This window comes from Hirsutella rhossiliensis (assembly GCF_020360975.1).
Source record: "Hirsutella rhossiliensis strain HR02 chromosome Unknown scaffold00017, whole genome shotgun sequence".
Lineage (NCBI taxonomy): Eukaryota > Fungi > Ascomycota > Sordariomycetes > Hypocreales > Ophiocordycipitaceae > Hirsutella > Hirsutella rhossiliensis.
Window position 1 is genome coordinate 561,520 of NW_025408683.1, and position 14,497 is coordinate 576,016.

Sequence of the window (14,497 nt, forward strand, 5' to 3'; positions counted from 1 at the left end):
AGACTTTATATTTATAAATAGTATTAGCTTTAATACTATAGACTTATTAAGTCGGTCCTTAATTACTTATATATAGTAGTTACTACCCTCTATAAGTAAGAGGTCTATTATAAAGTCTATTTATATATATATATAAAACTAGTTAAGTACTAAAAGCTACTTAAGTAGCCCCTTAAGCTATACCTTTTAAATCTTAGTATAGCTATAGATATTATAGTTATAGAGGAAGCAGCGAATATAGTACTATAGGAGGGGCTAGTAGAAATCCCTCGTAAGGCCTACTACTATACCCTACTTACCTAGGTAGCCTACGATACTAGAGTTATAGACGAGCTAGACTAGCTTCCCTTAAAGCTTGTTTTATTTATCTAGCTCCGGCGGTCTATCTTTCTCCTTAGCCTCTATAGTATATAGCGCGCCTAGTACTTATAGTCTCCTCCGCTAATATAGATATCCTTATAGGTTAATATAATAGTTAGCTACTTATACTTTTAGCTTTAGCTTTAAATTACGGTATTAAGCGCCGGACTTAATAGCGCGGCGCACGCTCTTATAGGTACGGTTTAGAGATAATATCCTATCCTATAAGCGCTAGAGGACCTTATCTTAGAATACCCGCGCCGTACGCGCCCCTAGGCCGGTCTATCCCTCCTTACCGGGCTAAGGCGAAGGTATAGGGGAAGGCTTATCCGTTAGCGCCGCGCCTTCCTTTACTAAGGAAGCTCCTATATAAGTCCGTAGCGCTTCTTATAAGATAAGCTATAGATCCTAGGCCTCGATATCGGCTCCCGTTAGCTAGTCTTAATCCTTTTAAGAAAGCGTATCTAGGACTATAAAGTCCTACCCTAGCCGGTACTTAATTAAGAAGTTAAAGTATAAGAGATACTTTACCTAGCGGGCTTACCGTTCTAAGAGGTACTAGTAGGTTATAAAGTACTTAAGATTCCTATAGTCTATAAGAACCTCGAAGCTCTTATAGCTCTAAAGCTCCGCTTATTATTACTTAAGGTAGCTAATAATCGCTAGTATCTCTTTATCGTAAATAGTATAATTCTACTCCGCTAAGGTTAGCTTATAAGAGTAGAACGCTATTAGTTACTTCTACCCGTCTACCTCCTAAGAGAGCGTTCCTTTAAGTGCCTAGCTACTATAGTCTACTTCGATTAATATAAGACCGGTTAAAGTCCTATTAAAGTAGTACTAAGGCCTGCGAGAATAAGTCCTTAAGCGTATAGAACGCTCCTTTTTATATAGGCCCTTAATAAAAAGCGGTCTATTTCTTAGTAATTTTATTTAAGGGACTTATAATATAAGAGAAGCCCTTAATAAATATCCTATAATAGTTTATAAACCTAAGGAAGCTCTATACGCTTATTTACGTAGTTAGGGCTACTTAGTCTTAGATCGCCTAGATCTTTATAGGATCTGCCTATATACCTATGCTTATATAGATAATAAAGCCTAGGTACTTAACCCTCTTAACCCTAAATTTATACTTATTTAGGTTAAGGTAGAGCTTATAAAGTTAAAGGCACTCTAAGACCCTCTATACTTTTTATATATAGTCCTTATAAGAGCCGCTTATATAGATAAGGATATTATCTATATATATAAAGGTAAACTTATTAAGGAAGTCTTAAAGTATATTATTAATATAACGCTAGAAGGTAGTAGGCGCTCTTAAGAAGCTAAAGGGTATTATAAGCTACTTAAATAAGCTATAGTATATATAGAACGCTATCTTTTACTTATTACCCTCTAAGATCCGTACCTTATAGAACGCCTATTTTATATCTAGCTTTATAAACTACTTCGCCTTTAAAAGGTTATAGAGCGTATCTAAGATTAAGGGTAAGGGGTAGCGGTCTAGCCTTATAATTACGTTTAAAGCCCTATAGTCGCTATAGAACTATATCCCGCCCTTTAGTTTACGTATAAATAGGACCGGCGCTCTTACTTTAAAGCTACTTACTTAAATAAAACCCTTATCTAGGAGGTCCCTTAGCGTCTTCTTTAATACTAGTAGCTCCGCGTATAATATACTATATAGCGGTCTAAATAGTATAGGTAGTTCCTACCCCTTCTTATCGGTACGGAGTACGATCTTATAGTCTACCCCTAGCTTATATAGGTTAAGCTTATTTACTTCCTAGGACTTAAATAACGGTAGGAGGTCGTAAAAGCGCTCTAGTATCTACTACCGTAGCTTAGAGGGCGACTTTAGCTTCTTTACTTAAAGGGCCTTATCGATATCCGCTAAGCTAACTACGTAAACCGCTATATTAGCCGCTGCCTAGCTTTGCCCCTACTCTACTTATCGCACGGTTCCTACGAAGATAGAAATAAGGACTTCTTATACTAAGTATAAAGCTTATATACCTAGTCTTACGCTTATAGAACCGTCGTTATAGCGGACCTACCGTTATATAGGCCTAAACTATAGCTTCCTTTAGTATAGAACTAAGTATAACTCTATATATAATAACTAGGGTTTCCTAAGGATTAAGGGAAATTCTAGTTAGGGGATTATATAAGCTATAATAAGCTTATAGTAACCGTCGACCTTTATAGCTAGCTATATAATACCCCTAATTACTATACTCTTTATTACGCCTAAGGCGCCCTTTACTCGCCTTAAAGCGATCTTTTCTACTAATACTTATATCTCTTACGTAAGCGCCTTATTAACTATAGTATAGTACTAGTAGCCCTTATCTATAAGGGTAATAATAAGTAAGGAGTTATTAATTATAACCTATATTAAAGTAGGCTCTTCTTTTATATAGGTAGATAATTCCTCCTTCTCCCTTACTAGTACTAGTAATTAGGGCTCTAGAGCTTATCTTTACTCTAGAGCTACTCTTTTTCCTCTAGGCCTAAGGGGGCGGAGTCCTCCTTATCGTTTAAAGTAAGGAGCGGTTCTATCTTTACTACTTAAACCGCTATAGGCCGCTTAGCTAAAAGAAAAAGGTATTTTAATATAAAGTACGTAAATACTCTATAATATAAGTAGCGGCCGTTAGCTTTTCTCTTCTTAATTTCCTCGCTTATTACTTACTTCGCCTACTACTTAAAGTATAAAGCGGTATAAGGGGTAGTTAACGGCGTCTTCTTACTACGTCTAGCTTAGTCTATATAGGTAGCTAATATTAAGGTATCCCTATCTATATTAATAGCCGGTTATTTATCTTATAAAGGGGCGGTAATCCCGTCGCCGCTATATAGCGTACGCTTATAAAACTTTTAGAAATATAGTATTTATTTATAGCCCTAAGCTACCTTTATTAACTAGCTTATATACTCGCTATAGTTAGTAAGTATAATTATAGGGATAAGTAGCTCTTATAAAGCTAGCTTAATCGAATTCTATAGCTATATAAGCTTTACGCTATCTTCCTATACTATAGTCCCCGCTACCTATAAGAGCGTCTCTTTAAAATCGGGAAGGAATTCGCTAAAGGTTTATCTATCTCTCTACTTAAGGGTCTATAGCTTATCTTACGCCTTCTCCTGCTCTTATACGTTGCTAAACGTATATATAAGGTATTAAAAGAAGTCTTATAGGTCGCGTTTACCCCTAGGGCCGCTCTTATCCTAGAATCTAGAGATCCGCTATATCTAAGGCTCTAGTAGCGTATAGAAGAGCAAATACTACGCTATATCGCGATAGCTATTTAGGCCCTATTTCTCGTTAGTTATAAACTTCGTCTATAGCCGGCTAAGGAAGAAGTAAAAGGACTCTAGCTTACCGTCCTAAGTCGGCTAAGGGAGCGGCTTTTACGTTAGTAGTATCGCTACCGTAACCGGCGTTACGGAGGCCGTAGGGGTTAAAGCTAGTCTCGTAAACAGCTCCCTTAATATAGCGAGAACCTTATCCTTCTCGCTAGCCGTCGCGCTTTTAATCGCTTTTAGGATAGCTACGATACTTCCTATCCGTTTAAGGAGGGGCGGAGTGCTTCCTTAAAGGGGAGGCGCACTCTTTAGAGAGATATTTATTAGATCTATTAGTTAATAGCTTATACTATTACGGAGTAGGTAGAGGCGTAGGCCTAGGTACCGTCTATAAGATAATATTAATAAGCTATATAGAGCTCTCTTATACGCGGCTAGCCCGTATATATATATATAGGATCTAGCCCTCTATATATAACTATATAGCTTAGGCTATAGCCTAAGCTTATAACCTATAATAGTTAAAGACTCTTATATTATAAAGGCCTATATCTTTATAAATAGCTTAGCCGCTATAAGGAAGGTTATAAGTTTCTTAGACTAGGCTATATATATTAAAAGGCTCCTATTTAGCTTAAAAGCCTTTTATAATATATAGCTATATTAGTGCCCTAGCTACCTAAGGATCTTTAATAATAAGTTAGCTAACTAGCTTACTAAGAAAAGCTTAAGGGCCTTTACTTAAGGGACCTCTTTAGTCTTTATTAGCTACTTATAAAGAAAGGTCTAGTAAGCTACTAAGGACTATTAAAAGGACCTTTAAGCTACTAAGGTAGCTAAAGGCCCTAGGGCTAAGGGCCTAGGTAATTACTATATATTTATTTAAAAGACCCCCTGCCTAGCTTTTAGCTTAGAAAAGGACTTTATAAGGAGGCCTAGGCTAACCTTCTTAGCCTTTTTCTAGCTCCTATTTAAGGCTAGTTTAACGGTAGCTGCGGCATATACCTAAAGACACACCCACGCTAACGGCAATAGTAGCAGCTAGATACCGAAGGACGAGGGGGTCTAAGGGGAACGAAGGAAACGAGAAAGCACTAGGCAGGGCAAGGCAAAGGCAAAGAGGGCTAAAAAGGTATTTTAGTAAAAGAGGATATAAAAGAAGATAATAATAATAGAAGAAGATAATAATAATAGAAGAAGATAATAATAATAGAAGAAGATAATAATAATAAAAGAAGATAATACTAATAATAAAAGAAGAAGATAATAATGCTAATAGAAGGAGATGCTATCTACTAGCTAAGGAGGAAAAGAGACCTCTTTTATAGACCGAATTTTCCCTCCTTCTTCCCTAGACGAACAGGGGCCAAGGGATTATCTAATTAAGAAGAGGGCTAGCTAGAGACTCTGTCAAGGATCCTGCCAAGGACCCTGCCAAAGACTCTGCTGCGCGGGCTGTGTATGTTCCTTAGGGTACAGATGCCCCCGTCAAACTCCTCCACAATAAAGAACAGACGCCCTCGTCTGCTAGGTAAGCAAGCAGGCAAGCAACAGCTAAGGAATAAAGAAACAGACAAGCAGCCAAGCAGCCAAGCAGGCAAGAAATAGCCCAACGGGAGACCAAGGAATAGACCAAGCAACGGGCCAAGGAATAGGCCAACGAGAGACCAAGGAATAGACCAAGCAACGGGCCAAGGAATAGGCCAACGAGAGACCAATAGTAAGAAATAGCAATAGAGGAAGAAAAGAGATCCTTATAGGCAAAGGAAAGAAGAAGCTAACGAGGAAGGCAGAGGAAAGAACTCTTAGAGAAAAAGGGGGAAAAAGTCCCTAAAGAAATACCTAGTAAAATTATTTAAAATTTAAAAATCATACCCTCTTTTCCCCCGGCGACTTTTACGTCTAGCTAGCTTTACCTAGGCAAATACCTATGCCTAGGAGGAGAATACCGGAGATTGCTGCTCTTATCTTATTTATTTTAGGTATTTCAAAAAGGGGGGATTTTTCACACTTTCGTTAAGACTGCTCAAAGGTGCCTGCCGCGTCGGCTGCTGCGGACCGTGCCGGGAAGGGCGGAAGGAAGGATCTCTTACGTATGCTATTATTGCTGTCGGAAAGGTCGTCTATCACGGAAGTCGCCTGCCAAGGAAAAGGTCGAAGAAGCTGTCTGCTAGGGAAAGGTCCGTCTGCTGCAAAGGAATTTGTCTGCCGAGAGAAGACTGTCTGCTAGGACGTCTGCCGGGAAAAGACTGTCTGCTAGGACGTCTGCCAAAGAGGAAATCGCCTGCCGGGACGGAAAAGGTTGTCTGCCGGAACGTCTGCTGAGGAAGAAATCGTCTACTAGGACGGAAAAGGTTATCTATCGGCACTGTCTGCCAAGGAAGAAATCGTCTGCCGGGACGTCTGCCGGGAAATCTGCTAAAAGGGGGAAACAAGGCAAAAGAGGGGTGCCTGCAGTCTCTAGGTGCGTAATCGGATGGTTAGAATAGGTGCCAAGGGGAGCCGTTGGTCCGGGCCGTTGGTGCTAAAGGGAGCTGTTGGTCCGGGCTATTGGTGCCGAAGGAGCCGTTAGGACCATCTAATCGTGCGAGAAGGAATAAAATCAAAGGAAGCTGCCGTGCTAGACGAAGAAGTCTGCCGTGCTAGAGGCGCTGCCGAAGAAATTATCGAAGATTGTCGAAAGAAGAGACTGCCGAAGAAGAAGACTGCCAAGGAAGACTGCTATAGAAAGAGCTTGCAAAAGACCGTAGCCGAGGGGCTGTCGAGACCGTAGCGAGGGAAGCTGTCGGACTGTAGAGACTGCCAGTCCCGTAGAGCTGTTGGTCCCGTGGAAGCTGCTAGTCGTATAGGCTGCAGAAGAAGTTGTCGTATTGGCAGAGAAAGAAAACCCAGAAAATGTCCGCTGCTGCTGCTGGCGCAGGTGTCTCCCCTCCACAACAAAGACCAGACGTCCCCGTCTGCAACTAAAGCAGCTGCCGTAGATAGAGCCTGCCGGAGAGCTCTGTCGAAAAAGAAAGCTCTGCCTAGGAGGAAAGTTCGGTTCGTTGAAAAAAGAAAGTTCCGTCTAGTATAAGGGACTCCGGCTAGGGCAGGGGACTTCGGCCGGGCAGGGGACTTCGGCCGGGACAGGGGACTTCGGCCGGGACAGGGGCAGGGGACAGGGGCAGGGGCCATGGTCTAGGCCAACGGCTGGGGAAAAGAAAAAAAGTCGGTGAAATCTTTCCCTGCCTAGCGCTTATCTCGACGGGAAAAGTGCGGCAGCACCGGCGCAGTTCGTTTAGCTCTGCCCTTTTCGCATCTTCTTCCTCTTCTCGAGAGAGAGAGGGAGAGAGGGAGCGGGAAAGGGAAACAGAAGCTTCACGCCCTGGAGACCAGTTTTGACGGTGGCTTCGGCACACACCCAAAGACACACCCACGCCAACGGCAACAGCAGCAGCTAGATACCGAAGGACGAGGGGGTCTAAGGGGAACGAAGGAAACGAGAAAGCACTAGGCAGGGCAAGGCAAAGGCAAAGAGGGCCAAAAAGGTATTTTAGTAAAAGAGGATATAGAAGAAGATAATAATAATAGAAGAAGATAATAATAATAGAAGAAGATAATGCTAATAATAAAAGAAGAAGATAATAATACTGATGGAAGGAGATGCTGTCTGCTAGCTAAGGAGGAAAAGAGACCTCTTTTATAGACCGAATTTTCCCTCCTTCTTCCCTAGACGAACAGGGGCCAAGGGATCATCTGATTAAGAAGAGGGCTAGCCAGAGACTCTGCCAAGGATCCTGCCAAGGACCCTGCCAAAGACTCTGCTGCGCGGGCTGTGTGTGTTCCTTACGGTACAGATGCCCCCGTTAAACTAGCTTCTTATTTTCCTTCTTAAAAAGGATTAATAAGGTAGACTAAGATAACTACCGCTATAGCTAAGGAAGGTATACGGCTAGGCACCTTATCCTAAGGTGCCCGAACTATAGGAGGGAAAGAGAGGTCCTTTATTAGACCTCTACGAGATAGAAAGAAGCTCTTAGCCTACCTTTTCTCTATAGCTCTAAGGAAAGAAGGGAAGCCCTTTTAACCTTCTTAGCTAAAATAAAGATAGGAACGGCTAAGTAGCTCGAGAAGGAGTAACCTAAGGGCCCTAGGGCCCTTAAGGGGGAAAAACTCCGCGCGGGAGGAACTAGACTAACCTTTCCTTTATCTTTGCCTTTATTGCTACCCTTTCCCTAATTAGTTATAACCCCCCGGGCTCTATAGCTAGCTAGGACTGCTAATAGGGGCCTAGGCCCCTATTAGCCTCGCCATAGCTCTAGAGGCTATATGCGAGTAATAATATAAAAAAAAGCATGGCCAGCAGTAGCTTGTCTTTCTATAGCACCTCCTTAATCTTAATATCGTCACCGGTCCGAGGATAGCCACGAACCTAGGTCCGCTTAGCCGTGCTATTGGGGTATAGCAACGTGGAATCTATGCATATTGCATTGAGATAACTCGGCATAGGTACCGACTTTTTCCTGGATGGCGGCACCTCGACTACCTCGTCGTCCGAGGGAGACCTGGCCCGTTTTCTGGCCATTCTCGCTAGCCGTTCATCCTCCATTTTCCTTCGATTGAGGGAGAGCAGACTAAAGGCTGTTTCCGATTACTGCGGGTCTTAGTGCGCTGGCGGAATCGATGGGCGGATTGCTGCGACGCAAACGCGTGTGTGACGAGATTGGAGCCTGTTTTCTCTTATATTGTGTACATATGTTGTGTGGTATCTGCCTACCTATGTACCTCGTATTTGAGCCTATCGAGAGTCAAGCTTTTACGTCCGACTCTTGCCTGCCCGCAGAAAGCCATAGAACCCAACGCAGGCTGCCGGTGCCCAGTAGGGGCATTGTTGGCGTGGACTGTACGCCTTCGCCAAGATTTAGAGTTCAGGGCTGTGATTCATGACCTCGGTGAGTCACTTCCGCTTTTCACCTCGCCTTCCGTTCAAATGATCTCCTCGTTCGCACTTCTCGTCCGCACATCTCTCGTCCTCATTTCTCACCCTCGGCGAGTACACTCACACTCTGAGCCTTTTGACTGCATTCTGCTACCGTCGACAAAATGGGCTCTCTCGTTCTGTCTCCTGCTACCGCAGCGCTTCTCCCGCATTTACCTCCCGCCAGCCGAGGCCCAGGTTTTCGATCGTTGTCAGTCATGTCCTACTCCAGCTCGAGTAGCGATTCCGACGAGTCGATCGAGATCCCCGAAGACCTTAACTCGACCCAGTTCCTTCTCTTCGCCGGCTTTTCGGAGGACACAGCCAACGTCATCTGGCAGTCGTGGAACTCACACGGCATCGAGCGCTTCTGGGTTGTCGACGATGCAAAACACTACGTACGGGAGAAAGGGAGAATGAGAGATGCGGTCGGCGCTTCCGACGATTGGCATGGCTCCCTGCGTGAAATGGGAATGTCGGATGACTTTTGTCGACGCGTCTTAGATCCGGCTTTTGACTCGGTTCGGTTGACCGAGTGTGCCTGTTTCTGGGCGCTGGATACCATCGACGAGGCTTTCGCCTACCTCTCGTCTTTAGATCATCGGATTCAACAAAAGCGACGCATGCAAGAAATTTCTCGCATGGGATCCCCTGACGAAAGCGTCTTGCCTCGACCAGGTATACGCTCGCAAGGGCTTCAACCGGGCGGGGCCGCGCCTATTCCAACGCTTGCCCTCGTCGCAACGCCCCCTCCCGAGCAAGTCGAGGGCCGCACCATGTTCTACAAGGGGGGCAGCCAGATACGCCTCGAGTCCTGCGTTGCCGACGATGGCACCATTAATATGTTTGCTCGTCGGTCATCGGCCCCTACCGACTTCCACCTTACGAATGGTCACTACGTTTACTTGACTAAACAACGCGAGATTGCGCACACGTATGCTCGGTTCGTCGAAGCACGGGTTCCATCTTCTAAGGCGGCCATCCTTCAAATCGCCATTCCCCGTGATCTAGTCGACGATCCACTCGAAATTTTCGGCGATGACTGGCGCGAGCTGATCTGGCACTCCCGCAAGGGGGGACGGCGACTTCCTGCAAACCTACAGCAGTACGTCGAAGCCTCCATCTTGGTAGGCCCAGTGTGCAGCGATGGCATGCATTTGGTTTCTCGAATGTCAGACAAAGCCGAGCTATCGATGATGAAGCTTTCAAATGGGAGCAAGGGATCCCAGTGGGCCATCCAGAGCGTTGCCCGGTTGGAGCAGATTGACGATGCGTGCTCGGGTTTTCTTTGGGTGACGCCAGTGGTGGATCATACTACGGGGCAAGGCCAAGGCCGTCGGGTTTCAGCCCGGAATACCTGGATGTGAGTTCTGGCCATGGTGGTTGGGGGGAATAGCTGGTGATACCGTTACCTGTATGTACTTGAAGCATGCTTGCCGTTATCGAGTGTCAACGACCTTTGGCCAGACCATCTTGACGGCGGCCTCTCGCCTGGATCGACCTCTTGCGCTGTATCCTCTAAAAAAGTCTTTGCTTAAGATATCGCAAGAACAGACGTCTCTAACTTTATGATGGAGGGTGGGGCGGTAGTAGCGGCGCTATAAGTAGGTAAAGGAAGGGTTAGCGTAATAGCGTGCGTTAGCGGAGTAAAGGGGCATATTAAACGACCTAAGGAGGAGGTAAATAAGGGTAATAACTAACTAAAACTAGACCTAAACTTAGGCCGAAATATACCCTAAGAATAAGCTAACCTTATACTAGTATTCGATAATTAAGAGCTATAGAAGAAATAGATAAAAGTATTAAGGAAAGATAAGGAATACTAAGCGGTATTTTAAGTAGTATATAAAAGGGGGAGATCGCTAGTATTAAAATAGTAACTAAAGGTATAGCTAAGTAAATATATAATTAACGTTAAGAGATAGTTATACTTTTAAGAAAGGCTATAGGTACTAAGGAAACTAAAGCACGATAAAGAAGAAGGGGCTAAAGAATAAGATATACTTTAGGTATAGATAGCCTAATAGATATATAACTTAACGGTAGTAGGATACTTAAGGAGAGAGGGGACCTTAGTAATACTAGCCTAAGAATTCTTTTAGCTTAGCTAGTCGGCGATAGTAAGGCGGCTTATCGCGAACTATAGACTATATAAGAGGGGGTATATATAAAGGTAACTTTAAAAGGGACTTTTAAAGCCCTTACTACCGCCGTCCTAACTATTTATATACCTATTAATAGACTTTATAGTTAAACTACCGCTAACTAAGATAGAAGGTATAAAGTACCTTTAAGTAATTATAGACTAGCTAATAAAGGCGGTAACGCTTAAAGCGATACTAATAATAGGGGTAGTAGTATACGCGATAAGGTTCTTTTAAGCTTACTTCTACTTTTATAAGATACTAAGGTTAATCGTATTAAATAAAAGGATAAACTAAATAAGAAGCTTTTAAAAGGAGTTTTATAAATAAATAAGAGTATAGAGGAAGTTAAGTTTAGTATACTACTTATAAATAAATAAGTTAACTAAGCGCGTAAACTAAGAAGTATAAGTATACTTTTAAGCGTATATTTACTATAGCTAAGATAACTAAAGAGTATAGCTACTATATATATAAGCTATATTAAATAACCGCGTAGTATTAATAATAGGTATAAGCTTATTCTTCGCGATATATAAATATAATATTAAGCTAGTTTAAATAGTAAGGGAAGAGGAGCCGCTAGCGCTAGAAGTAAGGGGGGCTAAGGAGCTCGCTTAAAGGATAAAAGAGGTAACCGACTTCTTATAAACTACTATTATCGCGGTATAGGTAAAATAAAAGGAGATAGTAAACTAAAAGAGAGCCTTAGTAAAGAGGTTTAAAGTAAGCAATAAGGTATAAGTAGATATAGCTAAATATATAACTAACTAGCTATATAAGAAGCTTAACTAGCTATATTAAAAGTATACTATAATAAAGGTAATAAGCCTATATATAATAGAGCTTAATATACTAAGGAGGGTATATAAGAAGCTTTATATAGAATTTCTCTACTAAATAGTAAAGAACCTATTACTTAAATAAGTAGTTAACGACTACTAACTACTATTAGTAATTAAGGAGGATAATAAGCCTAAGTATATCGTCGAAGAGATCTAGTAAGCGCGGTAAAAGTAAAGGGGGAAGGGTAGATAGTAATAGGTACTTATAAAATAGTAAGGGTATATAAACCTATTATAGTACCCGCTAAACGACTTCTAGGAGACGGAAGCCTTAGAGGGATATAAGAGATAGTAGGGAAACGTAAGGGAGAACGACGGAGGAGGGGTAAGAGAAAGAGATAAAGAAGAGAGCGGAAGATAAAGAAGGGGAAATAAAGGATAAAAGGAAGAGAAAGAAAAGAAGGTAAGAGATAAGGGACGCTTATTAAAGAATAAGGAAAAGATAAAAAAGAACTATAGTATTAAAGGGAAATAATAAAGAACGAATAAAGGATAGATATAAAACGGATAGTAATAAAAGATAGATAAGGATAGGAATAAGAGTAAGATATAATAAGATAAGATATAAATATAGTAGGATATACTAAGGATATTAACTTAATTTTAACTAACTATAGACGCTTTTTAACTACCGCTTAATTACTTTAAGATATTAAGGTATATCTAGGCCTAGTATATAGATATAGTAGCGCGGGTAAGCTTAGTATACTAAAACGATAGTTAGAGATAAATAGTAAGATAAGGTTAAAGGAGGAATAGAGTATATATATAAAGGTCGCTTTAATAGTTATTAAACGTCCTTTAAAATATATAGTCCTAAAAGGCGTTAATAGTAGTAATCGTATTATTAATATATTATTATTATATTAGCGTCTTATTAAATAAAGTTAAAAGAAAGTAATAGATAAGAAGGTAGCGTAATTTAGCGTAAGTATAAGTAAAGTAGTTATAAGTATATAGTAACGCTTAATTTTAATAGGTACTATACTATATCTTAATACTTAGCGACGTTATTTAGCCTATATAAGTAAGATAGGGTAGCCGCTATATAGTAGTACTATAGGTCGCGCTATACTTACTAAGAGATATAGGTAGACGCGTTAACTAGCGTAAAGGTAGTAGAGTATAGTCGCTTAGCGTACTAAGAGGCGGGGTACCGCTACGCGGAGTAAAGAAGCCGGCGGGCGTATAAGGGCCTATAATAGTTATAATATAGCGCGGCGCGGCGATAGAAGTTAGGTAAAGTAAGGGCACGCGCGTAGAGGGAGTAAAGCTTAAAAGAGGAAAAAGAAAGGAAGAGGGAGAAGGGATAAAAGAGGGGTATTTATACGTAGTAGGGTACGCGTATAGTTAGTAAGGTATAAGGGTATATATATAGAGGAGGGAAGGTTAAGGCGGAACGGGCGTATAAAAAGGCAGTATATAAAGGGATAGGGCGAGCGTAAAGTAGAAAGAAGCGACTACGTACGCTAAGAAAAAGGGAATAGTAATAATAGAAAGGTAGTAAGAGAGGAATAAGAGCGCTATTAATAAGAAAGGGAGAGTAAGGGTAGTATTATAGGCTATACTTATAAAAGGCTAAGGTTATACTATAGCTACTATACTAAAGTCGGGCTAAAGTAAACCTATATATAAGTAGAGCTTAACCTAAACTTAGGCTAAATAGTACTTAAATATAGGTTAAGCTAAGGACTAAGGAAGATAGATAACTATCGCGACTAAGATAGAGTTTTCCTCCTTTCTCCTTAGCTTTAAATAAATAATTATTTAGCCTTATACTACTATACTAAGTATATACTAGCCCTTAATACTAAGGAAGAGATACTATTATTATATTACTTACTATAAAGCTATTTATAGGTATAAGATTTCCTTATTTTTAATTATTTAAATAAGGGTATTATAAAGGTATAAGAGGTTAGCTATACTTATAAGTAAATATAACTTTATATCTTTATAAGTAGTCTTAACTAAGCTATTAACTTATTAACTAAAGTTATAATAATAGTAAATATAGTACTAAGCCTACTACTCTTATAAGGGTATATATTTATTTAAGATATAGGTTATAATATAGCCTTAGTATTATCTAAAGACTTTATTAAGCCGCTACTATAACTTAAAGAAATCCGCCTTTATAAGTATAAAGATAACGCGCCGCTAAGTAAGTAATATACCCTTATAATTATAGTTAAGATCCCTATTAAGGTTAAGCTTTAATTTAATACTATTATCTACCCTATTAGCTATAGCCTCTTAGGTAAGGATTACCTTAGCCTTTAAAGGTATCTTAAAATCTAAAGGATTTTTATTACTATTAGGATTTATAGTATCTTTCTAGTAAAACTAAATTTATACTTAAATATTACTATTAGTATAAAAGATATATAGCTATTACTATATATAAGGGAAGATACTTAAAAGAGCTTTTTTTAATATAGCTTCTTTATTAGTAACTATAATACTAAGCTCTTTTACCTTAACCTTAATATAAAGATCGTTAAGGGATTCTAAGAGCTATTAATAGCCCTCTTTTATTTTTATATTAATAAGTTTAAAAGCAAAGTTAGTAATAGATTTTTAATTAATAATACTAATAACCTAGAAAAGGAAGAGTTTAAAGCGGTTAGTCTTATATATATTATTAAGACTAAGAACCTCTAGAAACCGCTTCTATATCTTAATATACTAAGGGTAGGTCTATAATACGCTTTAAACCTTATTTTTATTAAATAGGTTAAATTAGATATAATAAGGAAGGCCCTTACGCTATAAATACTTAATAAACGTTTTAGGTAGCTATCTTACTATCTAGAGCTTTTAAACGAAGCTTTTAATAATCGTTTTAAACGTCTTATAATTAAAAGTTAGTAGCGGTA

At 40.2% G+C, this 14,497-nt stretch overlaps 1 protein-coding gene across 1 annotated transcript; it reads left to right on the forward strand.

The window, feature by feature from the left end:
• Positions 1–8,847: 8,847 nt before the first annotated feature.
• On the forward strand, positions 8,848–9,996 carry HRG_10777 (uncharacterized protein; the record flags this gene model as incomplete). The annotated part of the gene is made up of 1 exon (XM_044869247.1): positions 8,848–9,996. One exon carries the CDS (start codon positions 8,848–8,850, stop codon positions 9,994–9,996), a length of 1,149 nt encoding a protein of 382 aa, XP_044715596.1.
• Between the last annotated feature and the right edge of the window lie 4,501 nt (positions 9,997–14,497).